Source organism: Equus asinus, chromosome 20, assembly GCF_041296235.1.
Source record: "Equus asinus isolate D_3611 breed Donkey chromosome 20, EquAss-T2T_v2, whole genome shotgun sequence".
Classification (NCBI taxonomy): domain Eukaryota; kingdom Metazoa; phylum Chordata; class Mammalia; order Perissodactyla; family Equidae; genus Equus; species Equus asinus.
Window position 1 is genome coordinate 12,700,045 of NC_091809.1, and position 26,624 is coordinate 12,726,668.

The 26,624-nt window shown below is 66.4% G+C and overlaps 1 protein-coding gene across 5 annotated transcripts; it reads left to right on the top strand.

Moving 5' to 3' along the window:
* Nucleotides 1-356: 356 nt before the first annotated feature.
* CSNK1G2 (casein kinase 1 gamma 2) lies at nt 357-26,624 on the top strand. Of its 5 annotated transcripts, none has more exons than XM_070491655.1 (12): nt 357-496; nt 18,429-18,862; nt 23,802-23,842; nt 23,978-24,047; nt 24,134-24,282; nt 24,422-24,656; nt 24,722-24,807; nt 24,873-24,957; nt 25,201-25,349; nt 25,505-25,588; nt 25,665-25,771; nt 25,862-26,624. In XM_070491655.1, the coding sequence occupies exons 2-12, from the start codon at nt 18,679-18,681 to the stop codon at nt 25,914-25,916; spliced, it is 1,245 nt and encodes a 414-aa protein (XP_070347756.1). In that variant the 5' UTR covers nt 357-496; nt 18,429-18,678; the 3' UTR covers nt 25,917-26,624. The 5 variants fall into 5 exon arrangements, 4 of the variants coding, with proteins under 4 accessions (XP_070347756.1, XP_070347757.1, XP_070347759.1 ...); XM_070491656.1 differs by lacking the exon at nt 357-496 and adding an exon at nt 9,483-9,740; XM_070491658.1 differs by lacking the exon at nt 357-496 and adding an exon at nt 9,538-9,732.

The window sequence follows — 26,624 nt, forward strand, 5'->3', positions numbered from 1 at the left end:
CGCCCGCGCGCGCACCCCCGCGCCCGCGCGCCTCCGGTGGCCCGCGGCAGGCGGCGGCCCGCTCGTCCCTCTACCGGGCGGCCGCAAAGCGCGGCGGCCGTCGCGCGGCGCCCCCGGCTGCCGCAAAGCGGCGGGCGCGCCGCCGGGCCCCGCCCCGCGCTGTGACGCCAGCGCGCCCCGCGGCGTCCGGCGGCTGCGCGGTGGGTGCCGGGCCCTCCCCCGCGACGCTGGCGGCGTAAGCGCGGGCCGCGGGCGACGCTGCGAGACCGGGGACCGGGCGCCCGCGCGGCGGGGACGGCCCGCGCCCAACATGCGGAGGCCGGCGGCGGCGGCGGCGCGGCAGCGGGGGCCCGAGCGGGCGCCGGAGCCCGAGCCGGAGCGCGAGCGGGGCCCGCGGCGGGGGTCGGCGCAGCGCTGCTGAGGGAGCCCGGGCCGCCCAGCCCGGCCGGCCGCCCGCCCGCGGGGCCGCGGCCACGGCCACGGCGGAGGCCGAGAGGTAACGGCGCGCCCGGCTCCCGACCCCGCGGACCCCCTCCCCGGAACCCGCCCCCGCGGACCCCTGCGCTCGCGACCCCAGTGACCCCCACTTTCCAACCCCGTAGCCCCTACAGCCCACGGACCCCCCGCCTAGACCCCAGCCCCTCACTCTCCCCCGTCTGCTCTCCAGGCCTTGCCCCCCCCCAGCGACCCCCAGACTTAGACCCTGCCGCCTCTCGCCCCCTCTGATCCCCACGCGGCAGCCTCCCTGTCCCCCCAGGTTAGACCCCGCTGCTCCCGCTGTCCTCTCAGCCCCGCTCCACCTCCGCCTTCACTGCCCCCGGTGCCCAGGCCCATTGCCCACTCCCCGTGTGCCCACCCCTCCAGCTCTGGGCCCTGGATCCCCGCCCCTGCCCACCTGGTCCCCGCGCCCCTGCCCACGCCGCCGCACGCGCTCCCCCGCCCTGGGGTCCTGAAGGCCTTGCTGGGAGAGCCGGGGTCTCGGGGCGGGCAAGGGGCGTGCAGCAGGAGGGGGCTCGTCTGGGGGGACCTGTTGCCGGTGCTGCCTGGGAACTCGCGGCTCTCCCCTGCCTGCCCCTCCCCCTTCCGCCCTCGCCAACCGGCTTTGTTTTCCGGAAACACTTCGGATCAGGGAGGGGGTGAGAGTCTGTGCCCCGGGCGCGGCCACCCCGATCCCCTACCTGCCCCCTCTGCCCCACGTTTCCGGGGGGGCAGCTTTCACATGAGGGGCTGGAGGCCTAAGGGAGAGCCTCCTGGTGATGTCCCAGGCTGGCGTCCCGGGCGCGGCGGGGCCAGCTGGGTTATTCTCTTGGCCTCGGGATGGCATTGTTTGCAGGAAACGGCCCTGGAGGCTTGCGTGCGCGGAGGTGGAGTCCAGCCTTTTCTCCCCACTTCCCTACATGGGGGACCCAGGCCTGGCCACTGTCTGGGACTCTGGGGGTGTCCGAGTGTCTATCTGGTGGGGCTCCAGTCCCTGGGTCCTCTGTCCCCACCCCGGGGGACAGGGACAGGCTCAGTTGGCGTTTCCCGGCCCCCAGGGGTTCCTGGAGCTCGTGGGAGGGAGAGATGAGTGGGAAGGCACAAAGGCTGCCATCGAGGGGGGAGCCGGTGGGCGCCGGCGAGCTCGTTCCCATCGGGGAGGGGGTGGCCGCTGGGGGTGGAGAGACTGGGAGCCGGGCCACAGGTTTGAAAGAGGGAAGTTTGCGGTTGTGGCTGGTAGTTTGTTTTTGTTGTTTGCTTGTGTCTCCGCCACATTGTGCCCCAGAAAGCACCGCTCTGGGCCCCGCAGGCGGACAGACGGGCGGATGGGCGGGGGCTGGCTGCAGCGCCCCCGGGAGTGCACGCGGCCCGGCGCCGGCGTCTCCGGGGCCCAGATGTTTTGTTCAGCCGCTGTGGCGGTGTCTGTGGCCCTGCCTCGGGGAACGCAGCGTCGGGGGGGGGGGGGGTGCTGGGGTTGGGCCGGGGTCCCATAGAGAGCGCCAGGTTGCAGGCTAGGGGGCAGTTGTGTCTGCTGCATTCGGCACGTGGAGGTGTGGCCCGTGCTGGGGGTGGGGACGGAGAACTGGAAGGAGCTGGCTGGACCCCCCACCCCAGCTGTGGGCGGGAGCCCTGGGGTCCGCTGCGGTCACCGGCACGGGTCTGGTTTTCCTGTCCGCAGTTGGCAGCCGGCCCTTCTTGTCTGATTTCCATTCCCTCTCTCCCTTCGCTGAAGCGGATTGGGGCCGAGCGGCTTGTGGCCGGGCTCTGGGCATGTCCCTGTGCTGCGATGACAGCACCCTGTGCAGACAGCCTCCTTTGAACGGCTGGTTCCGGTTCCGCCTGACTCTCCTTCTCTTCTTAATTACATAGTAGTTACCTCTGGGCTGCGAGAGGAAGTAGGTGAGGTTTGTTAAAAATTGAAAGCCGCCTTATCTGCTCATCCCAGCTTTGGGGAAGCCAGGCGCCAGCCATTAATTTGGGCGACCAGCCAGTAAAGAGGAGTGCTGGGCCGCCCGCATGCGTGTGCTTTTCCCGGTGGGTCCGAGCAGGCTCTCAGGGCAGGCCTGGGCACCCTGCGGCCGTGTCCCCGCCAGCTGCACAGCGGTGTTTCCCCTGGGGCGCCAGGAACACCTAGTCCCACAGCTGGCTTGGCTGTCCCTGCTGGGCCCCTGTGAGCTGCCCCAGGTCGGCTCAGGAGCAGCGGGTCCCTTGGGGTTGTGGTGGGGTCGGCTCTCTGTCTTGTCGGACACTTTCTGGGCCCTGAAAACCCAGGGCTGAGTGGCCGGGGACCTGCTCTCCTATGCGGAGCTCATGGTCCATGGGGACCTCTCAGGCTGGGCTGGGAGGGAGCAGGGGAGGCGGCCACGCGGTGCCGGTGGAGTGGTGCCTTCAGGCCTCCGGTGGGCACGGGCCAGTCTGCGTGGGCCGGTTGGCTGTCATTGTTTGACCCCTGGGCAGGAGAGGCCCTTGTGAAGGATCCTGCGTGCTGATGGGGTCCTGGCCAGCGTCTGGGGTCAGGCCTGGGCCTGGTGGCCAGTGTCCTGATGGAGGCCTTGCCGTCTCGAGCTGGGCAGCGGGGGTGCCTGGAGAGCCCCTCCTGTCTGGTCGGGGACGTTCTTGCACGCAGTGTCTTTCCGTTTAGCGGCCCATCAGGGAAGGGGCGCCTGAGCCAGGGCCTGGTGGGTCTGGAAGCCCCAACCTTGGGCCGCTGCCCCTCCCCATCAGGAGCTTTGGGGGCTGTGCTGGGCGGCCCCTGTCCCCGTGGTACGGATGAGGAGGTCGAGGCCCGAGCGAGCCACTCTGGCGAGGAGGTAAACAGGGTGCCAGCTGGAATTGGCCTCAGCAGGAGGGATGTGGTGGGAGGATTTGGGGTGACGGGCCCGATGGACCAGAGAGGGGGGTGGGCGCCTGCTGCCAGTGAGCCCTTGTCTGTCCCCCCCCCGGCTGTCAGCCTTGCCCCGGCATCTTGCTCCTGCCTGGTCTTCCGCACAGGCTCCTGGTGCAGGCTGTGCGGCACTGGGCCCTTGCCTCGTGAGGGTCCGTGGGAGGGCTGGAGGGACTCTCGGGGAGGGTGGTAGTCAGCGGCACGTCTTCCCGTTGCTCAGAACTCCCACGCGGCTCCCTGAGCACGTAAACAGACTATGGTCCTGCTGTCACACGGCTGCTTTCCTGGTCCTGTCTGGGGGTCTCCTCTCCTAGAACACCTCCCAGTTCCCCTCAGAGGGCAGCATGCAGCCCCCTGCTCCGAGCCTGGCCCCCAGAAGGGGTCTTCTCTCATCCGGGAGCTCGGCGGTGTCCACGGTTGGCGGCCGCGTGGTGTGGAACAGTCTCGGTCCTGCCGGCTCTGTTCGGCCTGTGTCAGGAGTTGGTTCACTGGTGCACGGGCTCCGACGCAAAGTCTGCTCTTAGGGGATTCTGCAAATCCGAAAGGACCGTGTGGACGCAGAGGACTGCTTCTCAGAGAGGGCGGCTGGGCAGGGATGGAGCCTGCAGAGCGTGTGTGGGCTGAGAGGGTTCCCGGTGAGGGCGGGGGCAAGGACTCCTCGCTAGGGTTGGGCAGGTGCCCAGGAGCTACCCCAGGGGACAAGGAGGAGAGGACCCCAGCTCGCTCTGCCTGACCCTGCAGGGCTGGACGTCTCTCCCATCAGCAGCTCCCTGTCCAGAAGTGGGAGCCCAGCAGGACGTTCTTGGAAGAGTGGACGAGCTGTCCGGTGTCCTCACGTGGCTCAGAGCCCCTCCCGCCAGCAGCAGGTGGGGGCCTGGGTGCAGGCCAGGCGCCCGACAGGGTCCCGGGTCATGGAGGGATCCGAGGTGGCCCCGGGGTGGGCGGGTGCTGTTTGAAAGGTAGAAATAGCTATCACACGTTGTCGCGTGTCGTGACTTCACGTTGGGCCGTGTTCTGAGAGTCTTGGAAATAGTTGTGCTTAAAGGTAACCACTCAGTTATGCAGACATCCCCGCCCTCCTGAGGGAGGTGACAGTCGGCTCTGTGTGGATCTGCAGAATGTGTCCTCTGCTGCAGACCACCAGCCGCTCTTACCTCCACGTGGGGACAGACGGACGGGGCTGCAGGGCCTTCGTCCCAGAGGTACCCCTGAGACGGCGAGCATTTGTGGCTGTGCCTGTCACGGGGGGGCCGCACTCACTGTGGTCCCAGGGCCAGGCTGGTGGGTGACCCAGCCGGGACGTCAGGGCAGGGCTGGGGGGTGGTGGTAAGGGGCAGTGGGCCCAGGACCCCTCATGGCACGCTCCTCCGCCCTGCTGGCGCCTCCCTCTGTCCTGTTCTCAGCAGCACGGAGGCCAGGGTGTGAAGGGTGTCCCCACCTGGCGCTGTTTGTCAGTGCCCACCCTCCCCTGGCCTGCCGGCCCCACTCACGGGCCCCCTGTTCTCCTGAAGCTGCCCCAATGGGCCTGCGGGGGCCCCCCTGTTCTCCTGAAGCTGCCCCACTGGGCCTGCGGGGGCCCCCTGTTCTCCTGAAGCTGCCCCACTGGGCCTGCGGGGGCCCCCCTGTTCTCCTGAAGCTGCCCCAATGGGCCTGCGGGGGCGCCCCTGTTCTCCTGAAGCTGCCCCACTGGGCCTGCGGGGGCCCCCTGTTCTCCTGAAGCTGCCCCAATGGGCCTGCGGGGGCCCCCCTGTTCTCCTGAAGCTGCCCCAATGGGCCTGCGGGGGCCCCCCTGTTCTCCTGAAGCTGCCCCACTCGGCCTGCGGGGGCTTCTGTTGGGGACGCTTTCTAGACCCGGGTCTCTCCCCTCAGCGCCGTGGACATCGGACTAGGTCCTTGTCTGGGGCGCCCCCAGTTGTGACAACCACAGCTGTCCCCAGGCGTCACCAAGTATGGGGGAGACCCTCCCCTAGAGACTTCCCACCTGCTTGCATCCACCCGGTGGGTGGGAGCTGTGGGCCTGGGGTCCAGAAGCACAGCCCGCCCTTGCCCCCAGGAGCTGGACCTCTAAGGGAGGAAGAGGGGAGGGGACTGGGGGAGCCTGTCCTCCTGACGGCCAGCAGGGAAGTGGACCTGGAGCAGTGGCCTGGCCGAGGTCCCCCATGGGGCATATGTGGCATCAGCGTCTCCCCTCCTCGCCTTGTGCCTCTGAGGATGACTCCCCTTGGCATGTGGCTCTCTCCTGGTTTCATCCCGGGGCTCCAGGCTGTGGGGGGAGTTACACCTGCTGCCTGTGGGTCGGGACTGCCTCGGCAGGTGGGGGCGCCCGGCTGTGGGAACGCCTCTGCCCCAGGCCGGGGACGGGGAGCTGATCAGGATGCCATTTCCCTGGTCTGCGGAGAGCAAAGAGCTGGGCGGGCACTCCGCAGTCCTCCCTCCAAACTGGAGTCCAGCTGGCCTGTCCTGGCGCGCCCTGCAGCTTGTGCCCCTCGCTCAGGCGAGCTGCGGGGTGTGCCAGGCACCTCTGCCGCCTCGGGCCACAGACCCCCGTCTGTAATGGTTACTCTGGCACCCAGCTCAGCAGCCTGCTTGTGGATGCTGCTGAGTGTTTTTGGGGGGCGGGGGGGCGGGGGCAGCAGGTACTCCAGACCCCAGTGGTGCAGGCAGCTGGCCCATGGCCCCATGGAAACAGGACTCAAGCTGCGTGGGTGGTTGACAGTATGCAGTAGCCTCGTTAAAATGCAAAAAGCAGCAGGTGAAATTTGTTTTATTCATCTCGGTGCATACAGGACCTGACCGCTTACACGTGTGGTCGGCGTCCGAGACTGTCACTGAGGTGGCTGGTCGCTTCTTTCGTTTGGGTGTGCGTTGACACCGCAGCTCGTCCCCAGCTGGAAGCTAAGTTTCCTTTGGAAATGCTTGGCTTTGGGAAATATACAGAACTGCGTAGAAACCATTCGCACCCTGGCCAGTGAGCCCTGCGGGGGGTCGATCCAGCTCCCTGTGCCTGTGGCCCCGGCTCCTGCCCGCGCCTTGGCCCGAGGGCCTGGGAGCTGGGAAACGTCGTGTCCTTGTGGCCGGGTGAAGGCGAGGGGCCCCCAGCTAGGTTTTAATTTCAGACGAACAACTGAAAATTGCTTCCTGCTAGTCTGTCCCGAACACTGCGTGGGACGCCCATGCGCCAAGTGATCCGTTGGTTATCTGAGACTCCGCGTTGTGCTGGGCGCCCTGTGTTTATCTGCTCCATCCAGCACCCTGGGCCAGCGCTGGCCCGCTGGGGCTCTGGGTGGCCAGGAACGAGGTGTGACATGGAGAGTCGGGGTGCCGCCTGCTCCTTGGGAGAGAGGGGCTGTCCTGCTGCATGTCTGGCCGGAGGTGGGGCCCGGCCGGGCTGGGCAGCCTGGAGTGTGCCCAGGGCCTCCTGAGGTGGAGCTGTGTGTGCGCACAGATGACCTATGCTGTCGCCTGCCTGGGTCTGAGAGCACTGTGGTGTGCTGCGTGGGCATGGTGCCCACGGCCCAGGGACTGAGCCTGACCTGGGTGCTGGGGGCCTTGGCAGGGCCGTGGGGAAGGTCCAAGCTCGTGGGTGGGACTCGAGTTCTCCCGTGGGCAGTGGGAGTCAGCCCTTCCTCCTCCCCAGCGTCTCGCCACTCGCTGTCTTTTGCCTCCTGTGCACACACACCCCTCGGTGCCTCCGGAATGTTTACGGGCAGCATCTCTCGTGGAGGCCGGCGTCGGTTAGACAGGGCCCAGGAGCAGGAGCCGAGGCTCTCCCGACGGGCCCAGCATGCGGGCGGCTCTGATCTGCACGGGGATGAGCCATGTGCTCGGAGGGAGGCCCGGCCAGAGCCTCCCCCTCAAGTTCTGTGGGACTGCTGTGTCGGGAGAACACACACTCCACGGTTTGTAGTTGAGATGCGATTCACAGACCATGAGAGTCAGTGAAGTGTGTCCCGTGGTGTTTTCAGCACCTTCGAGGAGCTGTGCAACCACCACCTCTGTCTAGTTCTAGGACATTGCGCCACCCCAAAAGAAGCCCCGTCCCCACCAGCAGTCACCCCCACCCCCTCCCCAGCCCCTGGCCCCCACGAGCCCTCTCTCTGTCTGTGGAGCTGCCTGTTCTGGACATTTCCTGTCCATGGGGTCACACGCCATGTGTCCTTCTGTGTCTGCTTCTCTCCCTGAACGTGGTGTGTGCAGGTCCGTCCTTGTGCAGCTGTGTCAGGGCCTCGCTGCTCTTCACGGCTGCATCATGTTCCAGCGTGTGGGTGGACACGTGTGTGGACCCGTCGTCCACTGGTGGGCACTCGGGGTGTTTCCACCTTTGGGCATCGTGAGTCCCGCTGCTGAGAACACGCGTGTGCAGGTCTTGTGTGGACGTGCGTTTTGGTTCTCTTGGGTGGACACTGAAGAGTGGGGCTGCCGGGCCCTTCCGCGTCTCTGCGATGAACTCTGAGGAGCCGCTGACTGATTTCTAGGGTGGCTGTGCCATTTCTGTCCCCACTGCCGTGGGGGAGGGTCCCGTCTCCTCACATCCCTGCTGCGGACGCTTTTCCAGCGGCTGCATCCTGGCGTCTCCTCGCATCGCTTCTCCTGGGCTGAGGTTTCTCCTGACCCTGTATCCCAGCTTCTCCGCCTCGTCAGAGTCCAGGAACGCTGGCTGGTTTCCGGAGCCCGCCGTCCTGCTGCCCTGCACTTTCTAGAAAACCAGGAGTTCTGAGCATGTGCCGGGCACGGGGCTCCTGTACGGACAGACAGACGTGCCAGCCTCTGGGCCTCAGTCATGGCGAGTTTTGGGGCCAGGCACCCTCAGCCTCCTCGCCCGCGCTGCTCTGAGCAGGTATGTCCAGAGTCTTAGAGTGACCGACAGTCCCCCCAGGACCAGGCGCCCCCAGCCCGTGAGACCAGAAAACCACCCTGCTTTCTTGGTGTTTTAAGTAGCAAAACCCACCCGTGCACATGAAGAAAACAAACGTTTCAGCAAAGAGTAAAGGACGTTTTTGAAAAGTCAGGTTCCGAGTGTTGGGCACCGTTCGCGCTGCAGTGAGACCCCTCCAGACGCCGACACACCCGTGTGTCCGTCAGCAGCACCAGCCGCTGCCGTGGAGCCGCCTCCCGTGGGAGCAGCCTCGGGCCTCCTCTGAGTGGAGCGAACAGACCACTCCGGGCTGCGCCCCGGCCAACAGAGTCACCCCCCCCCCCCCGCTGTCCCTAGGGCCCCGAGCTCAGCCTCCAGGTGAGGTGACAGCCCTCCAGTCCCAAAGCAGGCGCTTCCTTGAATTGCAGGTGAGGATTCTGCCATTGGAGGGGAAGTGAGGCCTGTGTGTGGGGACCTCTGGGCAGGAGGGGCCTGTCGGAGTGCCGAGGGCGGCTCAGGATGGGGAACTGAGCCAGAGGGGAGGGTGGCCGTCGGTGGGGGGAGGGGAGTATGGTGCCTGGCGTCTTGGGCGCCTCTTGCAGGAGGGCCTGCCTCGGTGTTGCCTGTGTTGACTCAACCGCCGCCCTCCTCACCCTGAGAAAGGCTGCCAACGTCCCTTGTCCAATGCTGTGCCCAGTTCTGGGGGACATGTCACCCCGAGGGAGCTGGCCGGGCCCCCGCCCACCTCCTGCAGGTGGTCAGGTCCCCTGGGCAGGGCTGAGAGGACCGGGCCCCTGTGGGGGATGCTCAGCCCACCCCAGGAAAACTGGGGAACAGGGGCAGTGTCCTCTGCCGTGTGCATGGGCCTGGTTGCCGGTGCTTGGGGGCCTTTTGTGTCCTGCCTCCTGGGTCCCCTCACCTGCATCCACCAGCAGCCACCCCTCGCCTTCGCCAGCTCTGCGGGGGTGGGGCTGGGCCCATGCCCACAGGAGCAGCCCTTGCTCCCAAGGGCGGCCAGGCGGATGCGTGGAGGGCGTCCCCCTTCCCTGCCGTGTCCCCACTATTGCTGGGTGCTGTCATCTCGAAGGTGGCACGTGCTCGGTGGGAGGGAGGAAAGAGGATTCCAGGGTGGGAAAGGGGGAGAGGGGCGTCCCAGGTCGTCTCCCCGCCCGCCTCCGCTCCTCCGAGCCAGAAAGAGCTGGGCGACCACTTCCTGGCCCCCGCCACCTGCAGGGCAGGCTCTGGGGCTGCGCCGTGTGCGCTTCCTCTCCGTGTGCGCTTCCTCTCCCTGTGCGCAGCTGCTGTCAGCTGCGCACAGGGCGGGGCACGGTGGCCCCAGCATGGCTGTGGCAGCCCTGGCAGCCATGTGGCTGTGCGGGTGGTCCTCGCAGAGGCTGGGCGGGCCCTGGGGCTGACAGTGGAGCCCTGTGAGCTGCCCCCTGTGCGCCGGCCCTCCTGTGGCTCTGGCGGGCTGAGCAGCCATGTTCACTCGCGTCATCGTCAGAGATGCTCGTCTGTAAGGCGGTGTGTTTCCTCTGCGGCTCTGCCCCGTCTTCCGTGTCTGTGGGTCTGTTCTGTTTCGCTTGGTCCCCAGTCTTGGCGTTCCTGCCTGTGCCGTGACAGAAGGTGCTGCATCCTCAAGGAGTTTGCGGGCAGTGAGTGGGCGCAGGGACGCTGCGCAGGGGTGTTGGGAGCCCGGAGGGCCGGCTCGCGGGGCGACGCTGGGGCTGGGGGGCGGATTGGGAGGGGAAGGTTTGGTTCTTTTTAAACAGCCTTTATCTCAGAGCAGTTCTGGAGTCACAGAGACGGCGGGAAGGCAGCTCGGAGACCCCCGTTGCTCACGCCGCACGCTGGAGCCGGACATGCTCCCGGCGCTGAGCCGGGGCTGGTGCATTTCATGAACCTGGGGCCCCGCTTTCCTCACACTCCTCAGTCCCCTGGTGTCCTCCTCCGTCCCGGGACCCCATTGGGACCCCATGTGTCAGGCAGGTGCCATGGGTCCTCGGGCCCCTCTGGGCCGGGCCACTTCCTGTGACATTCCTTGTGTGGACGCCCGGGGCCATCGAGAGCAGCCCTGGGAAGCCCCCCTTCCCCCCATCCCGACTCTGGGGGCTCCGGGGAGGCCGCTGCCGCCTCTTCCAGCGTCTAGGATGCCGGCAGTCTGGGGCTGTGGCCGCGTCCCTCCAGTCTCACGCCGTCACGACGTGGCTTCTTCCTGCATGTCTCTTGTCTCCTTGTGTGGACACCTGTTGTGGTTAGGGCCCACCCTCATTTGCAAACGAAGTTGCATTCCCAGACTCTGGGGTTGGGGCGTGTCTTTCTGGGGACACAGCCCACACCAAAGACCGAGACAGTTGGCCTGGCACGTGCACGGCTCCACCCACACTGCTGGGCTGGTTGACAGCATGTTGCCCAGGTAGCCTTGAGGTGGCCCGTCCCCTGTAAGTCTTCGGCCCTCTCCCCAGAGCATCGGCACATCTCGTCCGCCTGGTGCGCCTTTCGTGAGTGGGCACTGTGACCGACAGTCCCGTCGTCCACACCAGCTCCGTCCTCACGGCAGGAAATTCGTGTGCCCTCTCAGGGCATGGTGGGGGCCGCGGCCAGCTTGTGCCAGCTGCTGAGCCCGTCCTGGGGTCTGTGCCCCCTGGGCACTTAGAGGCGACCTCACGCCCCTCCTCGCTACACCTGGCCTGCTCCACTCGTTACCCATGCCCTCGGCCAGGTGGGGTGTGGTGGCCATATCCCCGGCCCTGGTGAATCCTGGGAGGAGCTCCTGGGACAGAGCGGGGCTAAGGGGAGGGACGTGTGTGTCCAGAGTTGCCTAGAAGGGGCCACACCGGGATCGCACCTGAGTCTGGGCGCGTGTTAGTTGGGACTGGTGACCGTGTCCGCCGTGTGCTGGGCAGCCCATGAGGGCTCCCGGGAGGGAGGCTGCCCCACCTCTGCCTCCAGCCTCTTCCCGGCTCTGGGCTGGGGATGTGCCGGTGATGTCAGCCCAGGGACTGTGACATCACTGAGTGGAGACGGGCAGAGAAGGGGGTCCCTGGGGCCTCTGCCAGGGGAGCTGATCCCTGGCCTTGACAAGATGGAGGACCCCAAAAAGAACACGGCAGGTAACAGCTGAGGAGGGCGCTTGCAGGGAATGCGGCCCTGGCCACGGGGCAGTCTTTGCAAGATGCGCTCAGTGTAGACACGGGCGGGACGGCAGCTGCCTGCAGACTGGCCAGCGGTCAGCCACGGCCTGGACCAGCAGGTGGGGGTGGGTGGGAACGTCCTGACGTGGAGGTTAGGTTGGCACAAGGGCCGAGTCGAGCCCACTCCCCGGGAGGGCCTGGCCGCGTCGGGGAGGGCTCTGGATGGGACTGGGGGCCGTGTTGGCTGGGTTGAGCCCAGGTTTATTTTAGGGCTGAGTGAGGCATGGGGGGCCACCTCCCCACTGTGGGTATTTTTAGCCCTGGGCCCAGCTGGCTGACATCAAACACTTCCCTCCGCTCAGGTCTCAGTCTTAGCTTCCACCCAGGTGTGCGGGCGGGGCACCCGTCACCTCCCAGGCCGGCCTTCGGCTCTAGTCCTGGCCCCATCGGCCCCTCCTTGTTGTCTCCGCTCCCCATAGGTCAGCATGTGACTCGCTCTTGCTGTCCCCCACAGGTCCTGTCTGGCTTGAGAGGGTCCCAGGAGAGGACCCAGAAGGCCCTGTGTAGCCATTGGGGGGCGGGGAGCACACCCAGGGCATGCCGGGTCATCACTTCTAGAGCCATTTCGAGTGTGTGGCCTGCTGGGAATGGGGGAGGCCACTCTGGTTTGGGGGCCGAGCAGGGGTTGGCATCCTCGGGCCGTCCCTGGGAGGGTTCAGGGTCCAGGGCCCCTCGCCTGCCTCCCTGGTGCCTGCTGGCCCTACAGGCGGCGCCCGCGGGCGCTTCCTGTCATAAGGGGCTGGTGGGGGCAGACATGTGGGCCGAGGGACCTGAGGTGGGGCGTACGTATGTGAGCATCTCTCCGGTTCACACCCGGGTGCTGGCTGTGTGCTGCCCACGGGGCCCCACGGGGCCCGACACTGCGCATCAAGCCACTGCTCCGAGTCAGCTGTGCCCGGGCTCTCAGGCCATGTGTGGGCCGGTCCTCTCCCCATGCCCCGTCACATGTGTCCTCTGTTGAGGGGCCTCCTCTGAGCCCCTCCGCTGGCAGCTGGAAGCATGTCTATAAAAGTGCGTCTCTGCTGGGTGGAGGTCCCTCTTCCGGTCAGTGAGACCACGAGAGCGGGGCTGCTACAGAGCAGGGTGGAGTGCCGTGGGTGCCTGGCCGTCCTGGGCCTCGGTTTCTTCCTCTGAACACGGAGGTGGAGTGGATGCCAGGGGAGTCAAGGGTGTGTGGAGGGCATCTGCCGGACTCCGAGCACGTGTAGGTGCCCCATAAATGCCGGAGGCCACCGCTGTACTAGGGTCGTTGAAGGTGGCCGCAAGAGGGTTCCTCGGGGAGAGAGTTGCCAGACCCCAGGCCTTGTCACAGGGAGCTGGCACGAGGATGTGGACTCGTGGGATCCCCAGAACCAGCCGGGGGCATGAGGTGTGGCAGCTTCCTGGCCCTCAGGGCCCCCTGCAGGGGCACGGGAGGGGTTTGTGCCCTGGCATGGGGCCGGGCGGAGACGACGACAGATTTCGGGTTGCAGGGCCAAGAGCACCTCCCGCCTTGACCTGAAAGCAGGTGGGGCCACTGCCCAGGAGGGAAGTGAGGACCCCCGAGGGGCTCCTCGAGCGTACTGGGGGGCAGAACGGTGTTGGTCCTTCCTGCCCATAAAAGGCAGTGCACACAGTTGAACCCCAGACTCGAGTGTCTCTGCCTGCAGAGGGGACCACAGGGCACAGCCACTGCCGGGAAGTAGGACTTGGCAGCATGTGCGCCCTGGGCCACCTCCCAGTACCTCTGTTCACAGCGTGAACGCTGCCTGATCTCGTGGTCCCGGAGTTGCACCCCCGTCTGCCCCAACCCTGTTCCAGTGACCAGGCGACCCCCGTCATGCGTCGGTGTGATCTCAGGTGTAGGGGACGGTCTCCTGTGAACAGGAGAGATCCTCCTGTCAGGCAGAGACGCCAGGCCCGGGGCAGAGACCACACCTCTGTCCTCACTTGTCCCCGCTGTGCCCCGCCTGCGTGGGGACCGTCCAGCACGCCCCTTCTGTGTGCGTCCCCGAGATGGCGGCTCTGTGCGAGATGCTTCCTGTGGTCCTGCCGGGGGCAGGTGGGTGTGCCTGGCCCCAGGAGAGTGCGGATGGAGGGGCGCGGGAGTACACGCACCAGGGCTCTCCTCATAGTGTCTGAAATGCACACGGGCTTCACATCCACCTCTCATGTGTCTTTGTTTTCCGAATATGCCTTTGTGTGCATGGGTGTCTGCGCATCTGGGCGCGTGCTTGTACATGTGTGTGTTTGTAATTGTCTTCGGGCAGGAAAGAATCTGCTGGAAGCCACCTCTGCGTGTCTCTCCAGGGGGTGGGATGCAGATTCCAGTGACCCTTCGCTGGAATTGGGCTGTTTTCTGAGGAATGAGAGCTGTGTGTCCAGGTGTCTGGTCCGGGAACAGGAGAGGCTTGGGGTCACTGTGCGCGAGCCTCTACACAGTGGACAGGGCCAAGCCTTCGGCTTTTTGCCTTTAGAAGTTACCAGTACAGGGCCGGCCCAGTGGTGCAGCGGTTAAGTGCACACGTTCCACTTTGGCGGCCCGGGGTTCGCTGGTTCGGGTCCTGGGTGCGGACATGGCACTGCTTGGCAAGCCATGCTGCGGTAGGCATCCCACGTATAAAGTAGAGGAATATGGGCATGGATGTTAGCTCTGGTTCAGTCTTCCTCAGCAAAAAGAGGAGGGTTGGCAGCAGATGTTACCTCAGGGCTAATCTTCCTCAAAAAAAAAAAAAAGGTTACCAGCACAGGCATCTTTTGCGAAGATCCCGCCCAAGCTGGTTGCTGTTTTGAGGAGCTCAGCCTCCCGCCCGTGCCTGCTCTGTCTGGCCCTCTCGGTGGCTCCAGAGCTGAACCGTGTGCACAGGTTCCTGTGTGGTTGGGTCCTGCCCCCCATGGAAGACCCTCGGCCCCCGTGGCTGTCCCCTGCTGGCTTCCTTCTCATCGTCTTCTGTGCGGCCACCGTCACTTCCTCACATGAACGTGCCTGGCCGCCCCTCGTTTCTGGCTTGGGCTGGGGCTCTGTCGGGGCAGCGGAGCAGCCACGTGCCCAGAAGTAAAGCGAGAGCTGCGGGGAGTGCGATCAGGACCACAGCGAGACATCAGCTTGTGCCCGCTGGCACGGCCGTGACCAAGCCAGACCTCAGGAAGGGCTGGAGGCCGCGCAGCTGCACCCTCGGTGCCGCGGGCGCAGTGGGCAAGACCGGGAGATGGTGTCAGTGCAAGAGCAGCTCGAGGCTCCTCACACATAATAGAGCGTCCCGTCTGAGTGGCACTCCCCTCGTTAGGCACGCGCCCAGGAGAAGTGAAGGCACAGGTCCACGCAGAGACGTGTGCATGAGTGTCCACAGCAGCCTGAGGCCCGAAGCCCCAAGGTGGCAACAAGCCAGGGTCCCTCCACAGGGGAGTGGATGGGCAGATGTGGTCCATCCACGCTGGAACGGGACGCAGCCCTGAAGAGGAGTGAGGCCCTGGCATGGCTGCACCTGGACGGACCTTGAACCCACGATGCTCGGGGAGAGGAGCAGACACCGGGGGACAAATGAGATCTACTCACGTGAGGTGCTTAGAGTCAAATCCAGAGAAACAACGTGGATTTTCGGCTCCAGGGGGGTCCGGAAGGAGAGAGTGGAAGTGGCTGCTGATGGGGACAGGGTTGCTTTTGGGGTGATGGAATGTTCTGGAACTGCTGGTTGCCCAGCTCTGCTGATAGAAACCATGGTTCAGTAACAGCCATTGAACCGTCCCCTTTGAAAGGGTGAGTCGTGTGGTTCGGGGTTTCTATTTCCTTGATGTAAACGGCAGTGAGCCAGGGACTCAGACACAAAAGCGTGGGCCTCCCACCCTCAGCGCAGGAAAGTGCTGGGCGTCCTTTGTAGCAGCGGCTGCTGCACCCCAGATGTGCCCTGTGGGCCTCACCCCGGGACACGGCCTGGGGGCTTGGGAGGACGCGAGGAGGGTTGGTATTGAACAGCCAGCTGGAGGTTGAGGCCTGTCTGCGCAGATGCGCCTGCAGCCGAAGCCACAGGCGCATTTGGAGGCTTTCGTGGGGTTTCCAGGTGCACGCGACCCCTGGCCCAGCCGCCTCATGTTCCCTCCTGGCCGCTGTCCCGAGGCCCCTGTCCCCCTCACGCCTTCCAGGCTGTGCCCAGTGGCGTGGCGGGTGCCATCGATGGAGCCCGGCAGGTGGGGATCCCCACAGGCCCCCCTCCCCCCGCCCTGTCCAGCCCCTGCTCTTGGCAGACATGCCCTTGGTGCCTTCTCATCTCAACCCCCCTGGTCACCAGTGCCCACCTGAGTGATGGCCCCGAAGCAGGCCAGGCCCCACCCCTTCCTGACTGAAAGCCCCAGGTCACTTCCACATGCAGTGGGGTGGAGCACGCGAGTCTGGGGCTGGGTCCTCCAAGTGCCCCCTGGCCCAGAGGGGAGGAAGCCCCTTAGCTGGCAGAGGTCCACGTGCTGACCCCTCGCCAGGCTACCCGTCCCCTCAAGGGTGGGGACTTGGGGCACCGGAAGCTCCTCGAGAAGAGCGGCGCTTGAGCCCAGCGTGACTCGCAGTGCACACGCGTTACAGGTCAGCGAACCACGCGGCGCCTGTGGACACGGAGAGCCCGTGGTTCTCAGGAAGCTTGGGTTGATGGCCAGATTCTCCCGCTGGTGACCAGCCTGGGTTCCAGGTCTTCCTGTGCAGACTGAGACCTGAAACAGGCCGCAGACCCCACTTGGGAGCAGCCTCTGCGGGCTCAGTGCTGTTCGCATCTGGACGGCACCCCTGCGGCCCGCTCCCCATCGCCTGCCATCGTGGCAGCCGCCTCACTGGGGTTCCCACAGGGCGGGGACGGGCCGGGACCTGCAGCTCCGCCGGCTTCCGAGGGTGGACCGTCCCCGGGGCTGAAGGCACCACGAGGAGCAGTGTGTCACTGTCCCTGTGTCTCACCCGGAGGGGATGGATGGAGAAGACCCTGGACGTAGATAAAGTGGCCAACAGTGAAGCGATGGGGGGTCCAGGGTTTATTACCTTTGTTTTATTGTAATTATTTCCTTGTAAGTTTATGTAAGTTTACGTACTTTCATCTGCACTGCCGCTGCACGCGGTCAACTCCCAAATTCCCAACAGCAAACAGTCCCCACAGGTGATGGGTCACAGGTTGGGAGGTGGCCTGGCCCCTCTCTTGAAATTCCAGGACAGCTGCGAGTGGGCAGCCTGCGGCCTGCTCCCTGCCGCCACCTCGGCCCAGGCTCCTGGTTCGCAGCCGCCTCGCCCTCCAGTGGGAGCGCCCGCCCCCCCCGTGGGCGGGGCTTGTCCCAGGCCCCAGGGAGCACAGGGCTGTGTCCTCACACGGGGCCTCCCTGGAGCCCAGGGAGATGGAGACGCACGGGGAGCGGGGGCTCCGGGACGGGGTCCACTCTGAGCTGGCCCGGGCGTCTCTGCTTTGAGCCTGGTGACTAGCGTGTCCTTTGTACGCCATGGAAGGTGCTGTTCTCGGGCTGGGGTGGGCCGGACGCTTGGCCACTGTGCTGGATGGGGATGGCCAGGAGGGCACTGAGGCGTGTCCAGATGGGCAGGCGCTGTGGCGGCCGATCCCAGTGACCCCGGGGTCAGTGGGGGACCTGGGAGTTGGGTTGGCAGCTCACCAGGAAGGGCCGCCTAGGGGAGCGCCTGCAGCGTTGGAGCCGGGCCCAGGGGCCCGCCAGGCCTGTGCGGTGCTTCTTGTTGGGGCTGACCTGTCCGCACGGCTTGTTGTCGTCCTTGGGAAAGGCCAGCGAGTCACCCTGGTTTCAGCACTGTGAGGTTTTGCCTGAGCCCTGGGCCCCCGCCCGCCTGGACGGCGCGGGGTCTGCCCGCTGTGGGCCTGTGCTCTGGCCGGGTGGCCGCGACGGGACCCAGCCTCAGCCAGTCGCCAGGAGGTGGGCAGTCTGCGTGGGCGGCCGAGCCGGGGCGGGTGTGTACACACGTGTGGGGTGTGCGTGGTGTGCACGCGTGTGTGGTGCGCGTGTGGGGGAGTGCAGGAGTGCGTGCACGCCCCGGGTCCTTTCCACCTTGTGGTCCCATGTCTCCGTGCACGTGTGGCGGGGATCCCCTCTGTGGAGCAGCCCCACCCCCTCACTCCCAGGAGCCCAGGGCCAGCAGAGGGCTCTGTCCTCCATTTGCTTCTCAGGCCCCACTCTCATGTCCCCATTGCCATCCCCAGCGCTCCGTTTCGACGTCTGGGTGGGCACTTCTTGGTTGATTTGAGTGGGGTGACTGGCTGGGATGGGGGGACTAGGTTTGGGGAGAGCTTGTGGGCTCAGGATGGGTCGAGGGAGGGAGCCAGGGCTGCGGGCAGGCCCTGGGTGCCCACGCTGTGCCCAGCCCTGCTGGGATGTCTGCCCCTCCCTGCGTCCTGGGAGGCTGCTCGGGCACCCGCCATCCTCTCTGCGGCCCCTTCCTGCCCGGTCACCCTTTGCCAGGCTTGCTCTTGCCACTGCGGCCAGTCACCCGGCTGACCACAGGGTCACAGGCTCCTGGAACTAGGCCCGGGGCCTTTCACATCTCCTGGACGTCCCAGGTTCAGGGGACAACTTGGAGGTCCCCAGGGACTCTGCTCTGCCATTGGTCATCTTTCCTCCTCTGAGCGGCGCTGTGGCTTGGGGAAGGGGGCTGTGGCGGGCTGACCCCTAGTGTCTCTGCGCCAGGCCTGGGGCCCCCTCCTGGCTCCAGGGTTCTGGGGCCTCTCACTCGATTGGCGTTACCCGTCCTAGCACTGTCGTCCTTGAGCTGTGTTGTGGCGGTCACACGATAGAGTGTCCCCCCATTGACGTGGGGCTTCACGAGGGCCTCAGGCACCTGTTCTCTGTGCCCCAGGAAGTCATGGTCGCTCTCGCGCCTTCAGAGCTCTTTCCAGAATGCTGTCTCACCGCAGGAGCCCCTTTGTGGTGTCTCCCTCAGTTAACGCTGCCCTCCCCCGTCCCCCGGGTCCCCTGCTGGGCTGCGTGCCAGGTCTCGCAGCATCATGGGGGGCATCACACCTACTAATCTCTGCCTCTGTTTCTCCGCCAGCCGGGAGCCACGAGATTTGAGGCGGCGGGACCTGTCAGCAGAATGTGTCCTCCCCCCGCGCACAGCCCCAAGGCCACCGAGATGAGAGCCGCGGCCTGGCCCTCGCAAGCACCAGCGTCTCACTAGCCGGGGTCCGCCGGCCGCCATGGTGTGCTAGCCCTGGAGAGCCACCCGCGACCTCCCGTCTCCACAGACCCGGGATTTGCACGGCAGCAGAGTCACCGTGGAGAGGCCAGGGTACCACAAACTTATGGATTTTGACAAGAAAGGAGGGAAAGGGGAATCGGAGGAGGGCCGGAGAATGTCCAAGGCCGGCGGCCGGACCAGCCACGGCGTCCGGACTTCGGGGACCAGCTCAGGGGTCCTGATGGTGGGCCCCAACTTCCGGGTCGGGAAGAAGATAGGCTGTGGCAACTTCGGGGAGCTCCGGCTAGGTGAGCCCTGCTCATTCGCATTCGGGGGGTCGGGGGAGGGCTGCCTGGGGGCACAGCCGTACGCAGACAGACCCCCAGACTGTCGGGACCGGGAGCACAGGTACGTGTGTGGGGTCCCCTACCCCAGGAGGAGGAGGTTGTGCGGGAGCCCGGTCCCCCCCAAACTCCAAGGGGTCTGGGCCCACACACAGAGGGCCACCCTGGGGGTCCAGGTGTGGCTACAAGTCCAGCACTTGGCTCGGGGCTGGGGCGAGCCAGGCTTGGGGTTCCTGAGCTAAAAGGCCATCGAGGGCGGGGGCCCGAGCTCTGTCTGCCGGCGGGAGGGACGCAGGGCTGTCACGGTCAGTGATGGAGACGGCTGTGGGCGCCAGACAGACGGCACCCTCCCCAGAGCCCAGCCCAGCTGCCCGGCAGAGCGGCCACTCTTCAGCTTGCCCTGGATGGCGCCTCTTTGACCTGGCCCTGCTGCTCCTTAGGACGTGTGTGTGCACACAGACATATGCTCGCACACACGTGGGCACACACACACTCTCCCCAGGCCCAGAACTGACCTGCAGCCTGAGGGTCCCTGTATGGCCTGAGCGGCCGTCGTGGCCCCGTCCTGGGCATCGGGAGCAGCAGCCTGGACAGAGCAAGTCTGTGTAGACAGACAAGCGCGTGTGCATCGGGGGCCCTGGGAGGCTTGCTTTTATTTCAGACGTTTCCTAACTCTGGGGCGCGTGTTCTTGCGGCTTGGTGTGGTTTGAGAGTTGCCACGTTGTCATGGTGCTGGTCGTGGTTGCCCCATTGCTTTGTCCGTGTGTCAACTGAGTGCCTTTCACTGTCCGCCCTCCTGCTCGGGGATGCTGGGCCACGCCCAGGTTTGGCTGCTGTGAATGAGACCACGCTCAGCATCGTTCTCTGGGTCTCGGTCGCGTGTCCTCGTTGAAGCGCGGGGTCGGGAGGAGGGCCGTGCCTAGGAGAAGCCCGAGGCCCGTCCCCGCAGCCACTGGCCGCGCTGAAGTGCTGTGGGCGCCCGGAGCGCTGGGCTCCACGTCCCGCCAGCCCTGGGGTCAGGCCGCCCTGTCTGGGCGTGTCAGCGGCTGTGAGTGTGTCTCACGTGAGCTGTTTGCACTTCTCTGCTGACAGATGTTGAGCAACATTGTGTTTCATGTCTTTTTCGGGTTGTTTTGAGGATTTTTTCTTTATCTTCAGTTCTAAATCTCCATGCTGCCTTGCTTGGTGGTGGTTTTCTCTGTTTATCCTGCTTGGGGTTCGTGGAGCTTCTTGAATCTTTTTCAGTGGTATTCACGCTTTTTCATTAGACTCGGGAAACTTTACCTGTTATCTCTTCAGATGTTTGCCCACCTCGGTCTGCTCTCTGCTCCTCCACCCTCATTGCACGGAGGCAGGCAGCGGGCGCTGTCGCTCGGGCCCCTTGTGCAGCCCCTTTTCTCTCGCTTCAGCCTGGACAGTGTTCGTGCCCTGCTCCAGGGTCCCCTTTCTTCCTGTCTGCACTGTAGTCTGGTGGGAGCCACCCGGGGATTTCTCCTTTCACATGTCATATTTTCTCTTCATTTGACTCCCGTTTCCCTCTGGACCTTTCTCTTGAAATCCTCGAGTGCTTGCGGCCGTGGTGCTCTGACTGTGTTCTTGCTCGTCCCGCTCCCCTGTCCCCCACGCTCACGCGTCTGGTGGTCTCCGTCGTGCGTTGGGCAGTGTGGCACCGCGCGTTGGTCTGGGTTGAGCTTTGTCCTGCCGACTGGTCTCGACTCCGTCTGGGACTGGTTTTTGCCCCGCTCGGGAGCTGAGAGCAGATGCCCCCAGGGCTAGAGCTGCCGTCCCCAGGGTGTGGCCTTCCTGGATTCCTGGTGGAGTGTCAGCGGGTTCAGGAGGCCTCCACGCTCTGGGCGGCTGCAGCTCCAGCGTCCTCCCGCCTCGTGCGGCCCCAGAACCTCCCGTCTGCGCACGGGCCCTGGGGAGTTGCTCTTTGAGGTCCTGCAGATGCTCACCTTCCGCCTGCTCAGCTGAAACAGCGACACGGGCATCGCTGAGGCTCTCAGGGCCGGAGCCTGTAAACCCACAGACCTCAGATGCGTGCACGCACATGTGCCCACAGACACGCACACACGCTCCCTTCAACCTCGGGCTGGACTCCAAGTATTGGGTCTCCCAGAGCTCAAAGCACGAAGCGTCTTCAAGACACAGGATGAAAGCGCCAGGCACCGTGAAGGATCGGTTAGACTCGGACACCGTTTAGCGCGTCTGCTTGTCAGCACCGTCAGAGCCTGGACGGGCGAGCCATGGCCCAGGAGGTGCTGCCGTCAGAGCCCAGCTGGCAAAGCACTGGTACCCAGGGGACCGACCGGATGAGGATGCGATGGTAAAGGGACAGACGCCCCAACTAAAAGCGGGCAAGAGGTTGGAACAGACGCTTCGCAAGAGCAGACGGACGATGGCCCGTCTGGCACCGATCAGAGCAGCTCTGCTGTAAGGGAATGCCTGAGACCACCAGGCGTCCCCTGCACATGGGGTATGTCCCGATGCCGCCCAGCCGGGAACAGGAATGAGCCCTGGGCACACCACAGCACGGGGCGTCTCCACCGCACTGGGCCCTGGGACAGGAGCCAGGGAGGAGAGCGCGTGCCGGCGGTTCACCCTGGGGGCCCTCCCGGAGGAGACGGTGGGCCTTGACCTGGAGGGGCCATGACCTTCTGTCATGATGGGAGGGGGTGGCCCAGGCTCACAGGTGTGCGCTCCGACGTGCGCGCTGCCCAGGGACATGGCGCCCCCCGAGGGAAGGAGGGGACCATGAGGAGGCACTGAACTCGGTCTCTGGCTGGAGCGTTTTGGGGCCGGGGCTGCTAAGAGCAGGAGATTGACGGGTGACGGACGTGCAGATATATCAGCAACGGAACAGACACGGTGAACAGCCGATGGTGTGATCCAGGCGGTGAGGGTTTGGCTGTGCTGTGCGTTTGAAACTCCCCTGAGAAAGCGTTGGGGGAACACGTGAGGCACCTCGGTCTTTGTCAAACCCAGGAACCAGGACTGGAAGCGAGCTGGCTTTCCCTGCTGACAGGCGCCTGAGGGCCTTGCGGTCCCCGCAGAGACTGGCACCCCCGCGCCCCATCCAGGCAGGGGCAGGAAACGGGGTCCTCGTGACGGGAAAGAGATGGGGAGAGGAGCAGCGGACGGCCCTGGATGCACGGTGGTGGCGCGTGGAGGCCGGCGGCGGCTCCATCAGCAGCCAGAGGTGGAGGGCTCGGCGGGCGCTGCCTGTGCCAGCACAACATCAGCTGTGTTTCTCTGTCCCAGCAGCCACCAGTCGGGAAAAAATGTACAAACGTCAACAGGCATCCGAGCGCCAAGCCCGCCTGGTGCCTCCTGCCCGGATCTGAGGAAGGACACCCGGGCTCTCCACGCCACCAGCCACGGGCACCACGAGCAGCCGCCTGGAAGGGGCGGGTCGGTGTAGGATGCCCCCCTGAGGTCTGCAGACTCCATGGCGCTGCAGCAGGGCTCTGGGGAGACCACCGGCGGACTTGGCTGTGTGCGGACGCAGATGCCTCAGGACCAGATGGAGCGGGCGGGGGGACCTGGCCACCACCTGAGGTCGTCCACAGAGGGACGGCCCGAGCCCATGTCACCCGGACTGTCCCGCTGCAGCAGGGTGGATGTGGGTGAGGCCTCCTCCCACGGTGGACCCCCTCAGGCCTGACAACAGCAGCACCTGGAGGAGTGGGGACCCGCGTGGGGCTGTGTGCGTGCGGTCAGCACCTGGCGAAGGCAGTCTCGGGACAAAGGCTGCACAGGACGGCGCTGGGAGGGCTGCGGGACCAGAGCACCGGCGCATGTGCGCACAGCGCTGTGTACGGCAACCCGAAAATGATACGAGGGCCTGGGGCGGCCCTGCCTCCCGTGGCAGGTCACCAGGGGCGATGACAGGACTGTCTGGCACTCTGCCCACACTAGGGACCATAACAGGTGGAAAAGTGGACCTCAGGAGACCCCTGGGCTCGTGCTGGGGCAGCTCCGTGAGGTTGTGCGGGCAGGCTCTTTCTCTACAGGCGCTGGGGGTCCTGGTGGCTGGGCTCGGGGAGGCCTGGCCCGGCCGCGTCTGTTTCCACCCTGAGAGGGACGCGGGTTCCCCACCTGGGCGTGCGGCTCTGTCGCCTGGGGAGCCGGCCGTGGGCCCTGCTGAGTGGGCAGGGTCTCAGCTGACACAGCCGGGCCGGGGCATGCATCGGGGTCCCAGTGTGGGCGAGGGGCGTGGGAGGAGAGTGAGTCGTGTGGGGGTGTAACATAGCTCCCGGTGACTTCTGTCCTGGGCCCCCCACTGCACAGTCATGGGGCGGGGGAGAGGAGGCACGGCCTGCGTCCCCTGGGGGTGGGGGGCGGCTCCAGGATTGCAGTCTGCCACCTCAAGTCTCTGAGTCCCACATGAAGGCATCGAGCGGACTCAGTCAAGTTACCGGGCAGCCCTGGGGGAGATTGGGTGGGGGCGCCCGCATGGGGGGCTTCCCGAGCATCTGGGGCAGTGCGGTGGGGAGGGCACTGCCGAGTCTCCTCCAGCTTTGCCGCAGCGGGAACGGAAGAAGGGCCATGGGGTCACGGGGTCTTTGTTCTATTTTCCCTTTTTTAGTTGGAGGCCCTGGCGCACTGGTGGGGAGGACCCCGCAGAGGAGTTGGGAGCAGCCCCTTGAGTGGGCCGAGGCAGGGTTGGCCTGGGGGTGGGCGGGGTGCTGGGGTGACTTTGGGGGCTGGGGTGGGTGGGGTGCTGGGGGGTCAGCAGGAAGGTGGTGGGGGTGCCAAGAGAGGAGGGTGCGGGGCCCCTCGGGGCCTCCCACGGCGGCACGGGGTGCCTTGCAGACCGGGCGGGCTGGGCGGAGCTCAGGGGGCTGGGGGACAGGAGTTGGCCCTCGGAGGGCCCTGCGAGCTGACTGCCTCTCCTCCACAGGGAAGAATCTCTATACAAATGAATACGTAGCTATCAAATTGGTGAGTCGGGGCCCTGACCCCGCCCCCTCCAGCCGCGTGGGCCCCGCTCACACCCGCGCAGCAGCCCTGGGGTGGGGTCTCGGGGCTGGGGGAGGAGCGCGCCGGTGCCCCGGTGACGGCCGCCTGTGCCCGCAGGAGCCCATTAAGTCCCGGGCGCCGCAGCTGCACCTGGAGTACCGCTTCTACAAGCAGCTCAGCGCCGCAGGTACCGGGGGCGCGCGGGGCGGGGGGCGCGCGGGGCGGGGCGGGGGCGCGCGGGCGCCACACGAGCGAGTGTCCGTCTGCCCGCAGAGGGCGTCCCTCAGGTCTATTATTTCGGCCCGTGCGGGAAGTACAACGCCATGGTGCTGGAGCTGCTCGGGCCCAGCCTGGAGGACCTGTTCGACCTGTGCGACCGCACGTTCACGCTCAAGACGGTGCTCATGATCGCCATCCAGCTGGTGCGCGGCACGCGGGTGGCGGGGTCGGCGGCGGCGGGCGCGGGGTGGAGGGGGTGGCGCGGGGGGGGCGGCGGGCGCGGGGGCGGCGGCGGGGCTGGGTGGCCTGGGTCCCACCCGCGACGACCGCGTGCCCCCCCAGATCACGCGCATGGAGTACGTGCACACCAAGAGCCTCATCTACCGCGACGTGAAGCCCGAGAACTTCCTGGTGGGCCGGCCGGGCAGCAAGCGGCAGCACGCCATCCACATCATCGACTTCGGCCTGGCCAAGGAGTACATCGACCCCGAGACCAAGAAGCACATCCCGTACCGCGAGCACAAGAGCCTCACGGGCACGGCGCGCTACATGAGCATCAACACGCACCTGGGCAAGGGTGAGCGGCGCGCGGGCCGGGCGGGGGGGGCGCGGGGGCCGCGCTGACCTGCTGTCCCCCCGCAGAGCAGAGCCGCCGCGACGACCTGGAGGCGCTGGGCCACATGTTCATGTACTTCCTGCGCGGCAGCCTGCCCTGGCAGGGGCTCAAGGTGGGTGCGGGCCGGGGGGCGGGCCGGGCGGCCTCCGCGGCCGGGTGCTGACCGCTCTCCCGCAGGCCGACACGCTCAAGGAGCGCTACCAGAAGATCGGGGACACCAAGCGGGCCACGCCCATCGAGGTGCTGTGCGAGAGCTTCCCAGGTGAGCCGGCCCACCCCGGCCCCGGCCCCTGCTCCCCGCGCCCCCTGACCCCAGCCCCTGCTCCCCACACCCCCTGCCCCTCCTCCCCGCACCCCCTGACCCCAGCCCCTGCTCCCCACGCCCTCTGCCCCTTGCACCCCCTGCCCCTCGCTCCCCCTGCCCCCGGCCCTGCCCGTGCCCCTCGCTGTGCATCCCCGGACCCCCGCCCTGTGCCGGCCCCAGCCTGCCGCTCGCTCTCCGCAGAGGAGATGGCCACGTACCTGCGCTACGTGCGGCGCCTGGACTTCTTCGAGAAACCGGACTACGACTACCTGCGCAAGCTCTTCACCGACCTCTTCGACCGCAGCGGCTTCGTGTTCGACTATGAGTACGACTGGGCCGGGAAGCCCCTGGTACGTGGGCGGGGACGACCCGGGGGGTGTGCAGGGAGCCCCTGGTAAGTGGGGGTGGGACCCTGGATGTGGGGCAGGACTTTGGTCGTGAAGCCACGGGCCCCGGGCAGCAGGGGTGCGGGTGGCGGCCTCAGCGTGCGTCCTGTGCCCCGCAGCCGACGCCCATCGGCACGGTCCACACCGACCTGCCCTCGCAGCCTCAGTCTCGGGACAAAGCCCAGCTACACGGCAAAAACCAGGTGAGGGGCCGGGCCCAGGACCCAGACGGGGGCGGGCGGGGGCCACGTGACTCCATGTTGCCCCCCTGCCCCCCAGGCGCTGAACTCCACCAACGGGGAGCTGAATGCCGACGACCCCACTGCCGGTCACTCCAACGCGCCCATCACTGCGCCGGCCGAGGTGGAGGTGGCTGACGACACCAAGTAAGGCTAGGTGGCGGCCGAGGCTGGGGCGCCCTGGGCCACCCGCCCCCGAGCCCCTGGCCCACCTCCCGCCCCTCGCCGTCCCTCCAGGTGCTGCTGTTTTTTCAAGAGAAGGAAGAGAAAATCCTTGCAGCGACACAAGTGACGAGGGCGGTCTCTGGACCCTCTGCCGCGGCCCTCAGGGCGCTTGTCACGGCCGTGGCCCAGCGGACGTGGACTGTGGCCGCCGGGCTGCGCGCCCCCGGCCGCCCTTCACAGACTCGGGCCGAGCTTCCCCCCGTGTCTGGCCGCCCCTCCGAGAGCACTAACTGTCCGCCCGGAGCGCGCTGGCCGCCGTTGCAGTGAGTAGAGGCGCCGGTGGTGTCATAAAGTCCAGCTTGTCTCCCTCGATCCAAAGGCCGTTTTCTCGAGGGGGCGCTGCGGGCGTCGCTGCCGGGGGCGAGCCGCCTGGGCCTCCCCGCGCCAGAGGGCACGACGGGGTGGGCGGCCCCCAACCAAAATGCTGCACCAAAGCTTGGGCTGCCGTGGCCCTCGGGCCAGCCGCGCCTGCTCCCCGAGCTGCGCCCAGACCCGCCCCGGGCGGCCCGCTCGCCCCAGCCTGGCGGCCCATGTGGGCTCCTGTGTCCGCCGCGGCGCTGGCCAGCGAGGGGACGGGCGCTCGGCTGGGCCACAGGCGCGGGGGCGGCACCCGTGGGACTGCGTGCGTCCTGGAGGCCCGGGCGCTGTGCGGGCGGCCGTGCGTCTGGGTCCTGCTTCACCGAGTGTACAGAATGGCACTTCCGTTTCTCTCATGCTTCCTGGAAGCCATAGAACTTAGGGGCTTTTTTAAAAAAATAAAGGAAAACGAAACCAG